General features: G+C 37.4%; 1 protein-coding gene across 1 annotated transcript in view; it reads left to right on the top strand.

Annotated features, from left to right (window-relative positions):
- The window catches only part of LOC102673614 (CD151 antigen-like), a 69,423-nt gene that overhangs the window by 10,128 nt on the left and 48,559 nt on the right, over positions 1-10,736 (top strand). Inside the window, 1 exon segment of the mRNA XM_031512537.1 lies at positions 6,371-6,468. Coding sequence (XP_031368397.1) covers positions 6,371-6,468 — 98 coding nt within the window.

The raw sequence follows: 10,736 nt of genomic DNA, 5'->3' as shown, positions 1-10,736 counted from the left end.
TTTTTTTTTTTTGAATTCAAAAGCATAGATCGTAACAATACTTTCTCTTCTCGTTCTTTATTAATAACCTGCATATTGACACACGGCGTAACTTGCGTGACTCGGTAATATTAGATAAATAATATTTTCATATCAAGAGTTTTAGCATAATACTTTCTACATAATGGGCCGAAGTTGAAGCGTTACGCCTTCTGTTCGTCTTACGTAAGTCCATTCGGTGAGAAAGTTTTGTATTTCGATTAATAAATTGGGATTAATCAACGTGATAATATATCCGATATAATACCCGAACGGGATAGTTTCCCATAGAAAGTCGGGATGGAAGGGATATTCGGTTTATTGATACTGATACTCTCGAACGGCTATTGTTATTATTATTATTATTGTTATTGTTATCATGATTGTTAACGAGTTTTCACGAGCGGAGCCAACGTAACGCGATCTCACGCCCAATAAGGATGACCCTGCTCGCGCAACGGCAACGATTTTCATCGCTGCATTCATTAGTCGTCGTTGAAGGCGGACGTATGCACACGTGTAGAATTGCAACAGGAAATCTAATCCATTCGTCCCACTTTGCAAATGGTTCGTGGCCTTTGCTCTTATTTAATAAACGGGTCGTGAACGTCGGTGCCCGGCGGGGACTTGCCCGGCAAAGTGACTACGATTAGGCCAATTGAAGTGCCGTTAACCGTCTCTCTCTCTCTCTCTCCTCGCGAGCCCGTCATGCAATCTGCGATAATTGGACCCACACTGATTCGGATTATCGAAGAAATCCGCGAAAATAATCCGGCTACGCCAGGTATTTATATCATCGGGCGGATGAGGGGGATGGAAATTAAGTTAGGTTAGGTTAGGTTAGGTTGGATTTGATCCGATCGATGAACCGTGGACAATTTATATCTTGAAAAATTGCAATGCAAAACAAGTATTTTGTTTGCATCATCCGTTTATTTATTTAAATTTATGAAACACGTATCGAAAACAATAGGATGTGACATGTTAATACGTTTTCATGTTGAACTAATATTGCATAATTAAATGAATGTAATTAGGTGAATATAAGACGCATCTAATGTTTCGATCTAATTTCGTGGAACGAATATATATTCGAGGCATTATCTAGAATTTTTTCAGAATAATCTTCTCGCGTAGAATCGTTAATGAATTGGAAAGATATCGGCACCATTGAACCGGAATCAATCGAGACTTTTGAAACTAATTGGAATTGTAGCCGAATTTCTAGTGAAATCGAATAACTGATAAGGTCTGGGCGTTCCTTAATAGAATCTTCCCTTGATGTTGACGGTTGACGGCTCCAGGTATTAGCTGTATAAGTGAATCGCACCCCAGGGACTCGGCTCGCGTTGAAATTTCCCTCGAACCGGTCTAGGGATCCCTAGAAATCCCATGTAACGTAGTTATCCGGCTGTCGCTGTTGACCGGCCAAATTAAGCTCGATTGTCCGCCAGAGTGTCAGGACGTGGGCATCAGTTTTCAAAATTGACTTAATCTCCCCTCTCTCTCTCTCTCTCTCTCTCTTTCTCGATACTATCTTTCCATACGATCTCGTCTCGTGCTCCTTGGATAACGTGCTCTCGTTGTCTTTTCTTTCTCACTTATCTATACTTATTCCACTAACGCTATATTGTTAATTAAAACAATTTTATCTGACAGAGTTCCTTCTCATGAGAATATTAACGCTAACGATTTTTTCCTTTTTTAAGGAAAAATAAGAAAAAAAATTAATATGATATATATTCGTAGTTACAATTTTCAGGGGGATTCTCAATGATCTTTCTCAATAACATACCGTTATAGAGTATACTTTCAACTGAATTGAAAGATCTTGGCTTTCGATTCGAAACGAGACGAGGAAAGGATCGCAAATCGGAAAGGAATGGCCGTGAGACGTACTCGTGTTGGATGGATATCGGTGGCGAGAAATCTCGGGACGACAGAGTCGGTCAATATTACACGGTATTCTTTTCGGTTGGCGAGAGAAGCCATGGTTAAAAGCCGTGGAAAGCGCGGTGATACGTACTCACGGGGAAGGATACGTCGCCACGAAAAATTGGAAACGCTCCACGAAAGTTTTCTTCTAGCCCGAGATTCGCGTGTCTGAAAATTTGAGAGAGAGAGAAAAACTATCGTTTCCTTCCTTGGAAACGCGAAGTTACGAGGATACTTTCAGACTACTTTTTTTTTTTGTGCGGAGCGATATCATAAGACGTTGTAACGAATCTGGAACTGAAACTATTTTCTCTTCTAGCCTCTGGAATTTCCACCAGGGATCGTTTTTTCCGTAGATAAGACGCGGTGTCTCTTAGGTGTCGCGACTCGAATCGATGAGCGATTATCCGCGCTTTCCCCTATTCCAATGGAACCCCGGATAGGGAATATTTTCCATCAAAATACACTTGCCACGGCCAGTTGTTCGATATTTCTCATCCTCCCTCTTGCCAATTTCGATCGTTAAGGAAGAAAGATCGGAAGAAAAATCGGAATCGAAATTGTTGATTTCGTTGCGAAGAAAACGAGAAAAAATGGCCGCCAGTACTAAAGACTACTAGGAAAATTCTCACGAACATACACGTTCGATAAGAAAAGAAAATCTGACGCAATCGTAAGCGTCATAAAATAGGAATAGTTTCTGGCTCGTATTTCACGTCACATCGATATCGATACGTATCGGTCGGGAAACAATTAGAAAGTTCGGTTCGGTTTTCCCGTCGAAATTGGGAAATTTATCTGGATATGGCGGAGGGGGGGGGGGGGCCGTTTGAACGAACGGCGAACGGGAAACGGCTTCCGTGCGTGAAATGTATGGAGATTGAGCTGTAAGGGAATTTAATTTCCTTTTCTTCGCCCGTAACTGCGGAGTGAACGACACCGTTAACCGTGTTTCGTTCGCTCGGACGTAGTTACGCATTCCCCCCCTCACAGCGTTCTATTTTATTAGGGAATTTCTCAAAGAAGAAAGACTTCGAAGATGCATTTCCCTCAGCGAAATTCTCCTGGAATTACGCGGAAATTATTCGAATGACTCGGTTTAAATATATATATATATCCACCGGTTGGATTAATTATCGATAATAAACAAATTAACGTTCTCCTCGGAATATTTAATATCGATGATCAACTGGCGGTGAGAGCTTTATATATAGTCTTATTTATATAACTTTATAAAACGAAACGGAAATATTTTATTGCATCGTAGAAAAAAAAATAAATAAATAAAATAAAGGTGATTTTATAAACGCGATATAAATATTTTTATTAAAAAAAAAAATCATAAATATTGGATTATTCGAGGAAACTATGAGTGAGATTACGTCGGTGGAGATCGATAGAACGGAAGGAATTGATTCGAAGGTCTCGATCCGATCTTCCGGGGTGGAGGAATTGAAACGTTTTGCATGCAAAATTGAAAGGCGAGGTGGAAAGGGGAAAAAAGGGATTGCAGATGAGAAAACTCTCTTTGTCTCGAAAGTTGCGGGTAATTTCTTTCAGCTCCCTTTCGAACGAGAGAAAGATCCTCCTCGTGGAGGGGAGGGTGGAGAAAGGACGATTTCAATTTCCAGCACGGCCGAATTACACACAGGTGGTTCCTCTGATGGAACGCGACACGGCGAAAGATCGTTTGAAGATCGTATCCCGATTAAATCGATATCGAATACCCTCTCCCGTGAAATTTAATATGTGACAAAGGACTTAAAAAAAAAAAAAAAAAGAAAAAGAGGGAGAATAAAACGGAAAATGGAAGAACGATAGAGAAAGAATCTTAATCCAAAAGGGAACGATAAAATATCGGTGGTATCAAAGAGAAATTTGGAGTTTTCTCTCGTTCAAGATTTCGACTCGATCCTTTGATATCGAGTTGACGGATAAGAGGCGAGTAGTTGCTCCTTTTTTTTAGAAAAAGTACAGAGAGGGGGGAGAAAACTTGAGCTTCCCTTTTATCTCTCTCTCTTTCTCTCTACCCCTCTTCTTCTCTATATCCATCTCTCTTGTTTCCACGACGCTCGATTTCGAGCTGAAAATGCTCCTCGCTCAGAGCAGTGTAATTCTTTGTGTGTTCTTCGTGCGAGAGAAAGGGCACTCGCGAAACAAAATAAAGAAAAATAGGATAGGATCGAGCCATCTCTCTCGTCCATCGTCGTTTTCGTCGAGAATCGTTTATCGAACGATCGGCGGCGATTATGGATCCTTCGCGTGGGATGATATCCCTTTCTTTCTTTTATTAGCCGGAGTTTTATTCGATGCCAGTCGAATTTTATCCACGTTCCGTGCCGCTTTTCGACGTGGAAACGTGCAGATCCCTGGATCTGCATAATATCGCGAAATGTGTACACGTGTACACAGGGAAGTTTCGGCTTCTGTTTCTCGTTTCTTCTGCACTTCTGCACAAACGTACGAGGTGTTATCTGTTATGTTGGATGGTTTTCTGCGTTTTTATACTTATCTTTAAAGGAAACTCCATCGAGGATCATTAATTATTCTTTGATATCGATTAAAAGGTATTTCGTTGCTTGCGCGAAGAGAGATATTAAATTTTCTTTTTTACTTTCTTTTTATATATATGTGTATTATAATTTTATACTGGATGTAAAACGAGGTGCGGGGAGGATGATCTCTCGTGCAAAAGTAAACCGAAAATTTATAATTTTGACTTGAGAAAATTAATTAATATTGCAAAATTCTATTCTAAAATGTAATAAGAACCATGAGAAAAAAAAACAAATTCTTTATCCTTTCGCTACGTCTTCGTTTAATAAAATTATTTTCGTGGCCGATTTTAAATATAAATATTTAAAATCGGAAGAAATAATCTTTCTTTCACGTTTTCAACGGGACTCTTACACGAATCGAGGGATTCGTGAGCTCGGTGATGCACGGCACGGCGGGTTTCCATCAGAGACGTCAGCGCCATTCAAACAACATTTCTCTCCGCCCATAGAAAAGTTTCTGTCCGCGAGAGTGGCGTGCTTAACGCTCAATCCTCGCGGTGTTGCACACGGTTCGCATTAGTGGGTCGTGGCTTATCGCGCTAAATGCCGCGCTCGTAAATCTGATCGCGTTTACACACCCAGAACTTGCGCTGTTTACGCCACTCGACGCCACTTTCGCGGTCACGAAATCGGCGTTAAGGGTTGCGTGTCCTCAACCAACGATTGCTGTGCGTTAACAAGACGAATTTCTTCCTTTCTTCGGGGTTGTCTCGGGAGAAAAAAACTAATTGGTAATTTTTTTCTTTTTAATAATTAGAGTATATATACTCGTTGCGAAGGGATAATAATTGTTTGCTCGCGTTCGAAAAATCGAAACGAGATATTCGCGAAAATTATATATATAGTAATTTTTTTCTTTCTAATATTAGTCGGAGTAAATGATTCGTAGGAGGATTCGAAACATTCGCGTTCGTATCGTAATTGTAATTGACTCGTTGAATGGCCGCTTGTTGAAATATTTCGAAATGGAAAATTTACATCGTTCGATGAAACGAGATATTCGCGAAAATTATATATATATTATTTTTTTTCTTTCTAATATTAGTCGGAGTAAATGATTCGTAGGGGGATTCGAAACATTCGCGTTCGTATCGTAATTGTAATTGACACGTTGAATGGACGTTTGTGAAATGTCAGAAAAATTTATATCTAATATATAGTTAGAGTGAATATATTCGTTGTGAAGGGATAATGAAACGAGGATTCGATTCATTCGCGTTTGAAAAATTGATTGATGTGAAATATTTCGAAATGCCAAAAAAATTTATATTATAATATTTTCTTTCTAATATTAATTATAAAAAATATACTCCTGAAAAAATAATTCGTAAAAGAATTATTTCGAAAAATTTATATCGTCCAATGAAACGAGATGTTCGCAAAAATTGTTATATAATTTTTTCTTTCTAATATTAGTTAGAGCAAATATAGTCGAAAAGATAATTCGTAGGATTTGATTCGATACATTCGCGTTCGAAAAATTGACACATTGAAATGCTTGTGAAATATTTCGAAATGCCAGAAAAATTTATATCATAATATTTTCTTTCTAATATTAATTATAAAAAATGTGAAATATATAAAATGTGAAAAAATAGGAGCATTTTATTCGCGTAAGAAAAATTGTATCGTAATAATTGACGCGTTGAATTCATTGAATAGCCACTTCGAAATATTTCGAAAAATTTATATCGTCCAATGAAACAAGATGGCGAAAATTGTATCATATCGCGTTCAATTGTGAGAGAAAATTTGTTTGCACCTATAATAATTGAATGAGATGATATTGCTTGATGCAACATCACGGAGGGAAGAGAAGAAACGATCGACGAGAAAACTGATTTGATCGTGTGTTGCAGGACACGTGGCCGAGCAGTAACGAGGGGAAACTTTCGAAAATTCTAAAGTGGACATGCGTATCAAAGATCGGGCTGAGGCTGCACACCGATGACGCACGGTAAGTTTGACGCAACGTTCCCTCTGCGATTAAAGAAAAAGGAGGAAACCTCGATTGAGGAGGGCCAAATGATCGCGGAGGCCGAGAATGAGAGTCGCCATAAATGGCGCGTGGCGCGGGCCAACGACGAGGAGCAACGTTTCTCAAACCATTAGGTGAAAGCCCTTCCTTGTCGCGTCTCTTTCTCGCTCGTCTCTTTCGACTCGTTGCTCCTCTTTCCTCATTAACTTGATTGCCCGATACCTCTCGTGGTAACGAACCACGCGTGCCACTTCCTGCTTCGGGCTCCCCCTCCTCCGTACTCCACGCCTGGGTGAAAAATGGCCCGATTAATTCCACTCTTAATTGCTATTTGGAAACGTCTTTCTACATTTTGCTCGGCAATCGTATAGAAATATCATCTCGTATCGTAGTGGAGGTAATGAACAGATGCAGAATTGTTCGTCGATGAAATGAAACAACGCGTCCGTATTTGAACTCCGTGCTTTAAAGGCGCGTACTCAACAAACAATTTAATTAACATTATTCGTAAACACGGTATTCCTTGGTCGATTTATTGCGTGATATTCGCTGTACGCGAAAATGTATTTGTGTATCAGTAGCGAATATTAATTTACAAATTGTTGCGAAATTTTCGCGAATAGCAGTGTAAACTCAGTTTAAAGGTATGTACTCGAACAGTTCGCAACGAACACAAGTTTTAGTTAAATAATTGAAGAATAATATTCGCAAAAATATTTATTATTAGCAAACATAATTTATCAAAATGTTACGAATAGCAATGTAGAAGGTGTATATTCATTAAATAGTTCACAACGAATACAATTTAATTAATTCGCAGGATAATATCCATTATCAGCAATCATAATTTATTAAAATGTTATGAATAGCGCATACTCATCGAACAATTCACAACGAATACAATTTAATTAATTCAGGATAATGCAAAGATATCCATTACCAGCGAACATAATTTATTAAAATGTTACGAATAGCAATGTAGACTTAAAGGCTCATACTCATCGAATAATTTACAACGAATACAATTTAATTAATTCGTAACATAATGTTTGCAAAGATATCCATTGCCAGCGAACATAATTTATTAAAATGTTACGAATAGCAATGGTGACTTAAAAGCTCATACTCATCGAATAATTCACAGAATAATGTTCGCAAAGATATCCATTGCCAGCGAACATAATTTATTAAAATGTTACGAATAGCAATGGTGACTTAAAAGCTCATACTCATCGAATAATTCACAGAATAATGTTCGCAAAGATATCCATTGCCAGCGAACATAATTTATTAAAATGTTACGAATAGCAATGGTGACTTAAAAGCTCATACTCATCGAATAATTCACAGAATAATGTTCGCAAAGATATCCATTGCCAGCGAACATAATTTATTAAAATGTTACGAATAGCAATGGTGACTTAAAAGCTCATACTCATCGAATAATTCGCAGGATAATGTTCGCAAAGATATCCATTACCAACATAATTTATTAAAATGTTACGAATAGCAATTTAGACTTAAAGGCTCATACTCATTGAAAAATTTACAACGAATAAACGAAAATTTAATTAATTCGCAAGATAATGTTCGCAAAAATATCCATTGCCAGCGAACATAATTTATTAAAATTATATATTAACAGTAGTATAGGTTCAGTTTAAAGGCGCGTACTCATCGAACAGTTGATCGAATTGTTCGCGAACAATATTGCGATTTATTGCGATATTTTTGTTATTCACAGAAGTTCGTAGTTTACGGACAACTGAAACACAGCTGCAACAATGTAAATCCAGCCTAACGTATAATAACCGCCTTTCAAGCAAATGTTGATCGTTCTTCCCTGTTCTGTAACTCACGCCTCGCGAACTATTTGTGAATCGTCCAGCATAATGTGTCACAGTTTCTTGACTTATTTTTGCACATACAGAATCACTGATCCACGATCGTTTACCAAACACTTTCTTTCTCCATCCGACCAAATGTCCATTCCGAAACGTCCACGTTTGATATAATATTTATCCTCTCGACTCCGATCGACTCGTTCCTTGCTGGCGCACACGCAAAAATTCTATCCGCAATCGTCTAGCGGAAACGCAATCGATGACTCACGGGGAGATTGGTTGCAGGCTGTACTCCTTTTTTTTTTTTTTTTTTTTTTACCCTCGAAACACGGACCATCCCGAAAAATAACGTTCCCGTGTATTCGAATATTTAAATTAGATCCGCGTCACTCCACTTTTCTTCCAACGTATGGCGCAAGGAAGGAGGAATAAATAAAGAATTTTTGTACTTATTTCGTATTTTCGAAACGGAAATTCGATGAAATAATACGAGGAAAGAGAGAGAGAGAGAGAGGGAAAAAAGAAGCAACGACTCGCATAATGCAGTTTTTCCTCTCAGAAGGTTGCGAAATGCATGATCACGCGTGAATAATTAATCGAGGCTCGACTCTCGGCCACGTTTTTAAAAGATTCATCGAGCAAAATTCACGTGTGTACCGAGAGCGGAAGTTAATAAAAAAAAAAAGAAAGAAAGAAAGAAAGAAAATGTTTGTAAAAACAGACTCTCTGAAAACTGTAGAATCATCACAAGTAAAATTGCTCTTGTAGTTCCGGGTGTAATTACGAAAAAAAAAAAAAAGAAAGAAAAGATCCTCCTTCCGGTAATCCTTGCGCTTCCAAAGAAAAATTCTTCCTCGTCCATTCATCCAGTCTGAACTCGTGACAATGAACAAGTGGTGGACAGAGAAAGTTAGTTTCGGCGCTGATTAGTTTCCCCGCCTCGTTTTTAAATGTCAAATTATCTTTTGCTTACGTTGAACCGATTTATTATTTAAGGGAAGAGGGAAGAAAAAAAAGTATCGCTTTCATTTGCCGGCCAAAGTGGCCCCTTGTAAAATAAACAGAGTGAATTCGTGGCAGAGATTTTTTCCCCGTCGCAAAAAAAAAAAAAAATTATCCCTTGACCACGATTTATCTCGTTAACGAGGAAATGTATCTCGTTGGAGAAAAAATTAATTTCCCTCTCGAAATGGAGGATGAAACGAAACGCGTTAATCGAAAGAAAGAATTTTCTTTCTTCGGAGGAATAATCAACTAATCAGGACGGAAAAATAATAAAATTATTAAAATAATAAAATAATAATAAAATAATAAAATTGATTTTCGGATAATTCGAAATTAATTGGGGAGGGGAGGAAGATTGTTTGGTTGTTTTTATCCACGAGTGGCTCTTTTCCAATTTCGAGCCACGATTTTTTTTCTCGCTCCTCTGAAATTCCATTTACTCGTAGCGGGACGAAACGCTGCACGCGTTCCATCTCGGTAATTCGAACTTCAATTTCCACCGCGCTTCCTTTTTTCTTCTTTTTCTTTGACCACTCGCGTTTGCGTTCTTTCGCCACGCGAAGGAATGTCCCACCGTGAAATTTCGAATCCCTCGAAATCCCTTCACGCATCGGGGTTGGATCAAGAATGACGCGGCTAATCGAATTCTAATGATTACTATAAACGTTTCTTTATGCTCTCGAAATTAATTTGGAGGCCGATCAATTTCTTCTTCGAGAATCGTAATCGCCAAAAATTATGAGATTAACACATCGTCTCTTTTGATTCTATTCTGTTCCTATTTTGGAGGGACAACAAGCGATCCAAAATTTATTTAAAATTTTGCAATAAATTGATGATGAATCAGAATTATTGAATCCCTAATAATTCGAATTAATTATATTAAACCATTGATATTAAAAAAGAAAATAATTCCTTTTTCAGCTTATCTTTAAAGCGTACAAACTATGAATCAGAATTATTGATAATAATTCGAATATGATTAATTACGTTAAATGATTAATATTAAAAAAAAAAAATTCTGTGTCACTCTTTTTCAGCCTCTCTTTAAAGCGTACAATCTATGAATCAGAATTATTGAATCCCTAATAATTCGAATTAATTATATTAAACCATTGATATTAAAAAAGAAAATAATTCTGTGCCATCCTTTTTCAGCTTATATTTAAAGCGTACAAACTATGAATCAGAATTATTGATAATAATTCGAATATGATTAATTACGTTAAATGATTAATATTAAAAAAAAAAAATTCTGTGTCACTCTTTTTCAGCCTCTCTTTAAAGCGTACAATCTATGAATCAGAATTATTGAATCCCTAATAATTCGAATTAATTATATTAAACCATTGATATTAAAAAAGAAAATAATTCTGTGCCATCCTTTTTCAGCTTATA

Source organism: Apis dorsata, unplaced genomic scaffold (assembly GCF_000469605.1).
Source record: "Apis dorsata unplaced genomic scaffold, Apis dorsata 1.3 scaffold_468, whole genome shotgun sequence".
Lineage (NCBI taxonomy): Eukaryota > Metazoa > Arthropoda > Insecta > Hymenoptera > Apidae > Apis > Apis dorsata.
This window is presented reverse-complemented; position numbering and strand designations above follow the sequence as displayed.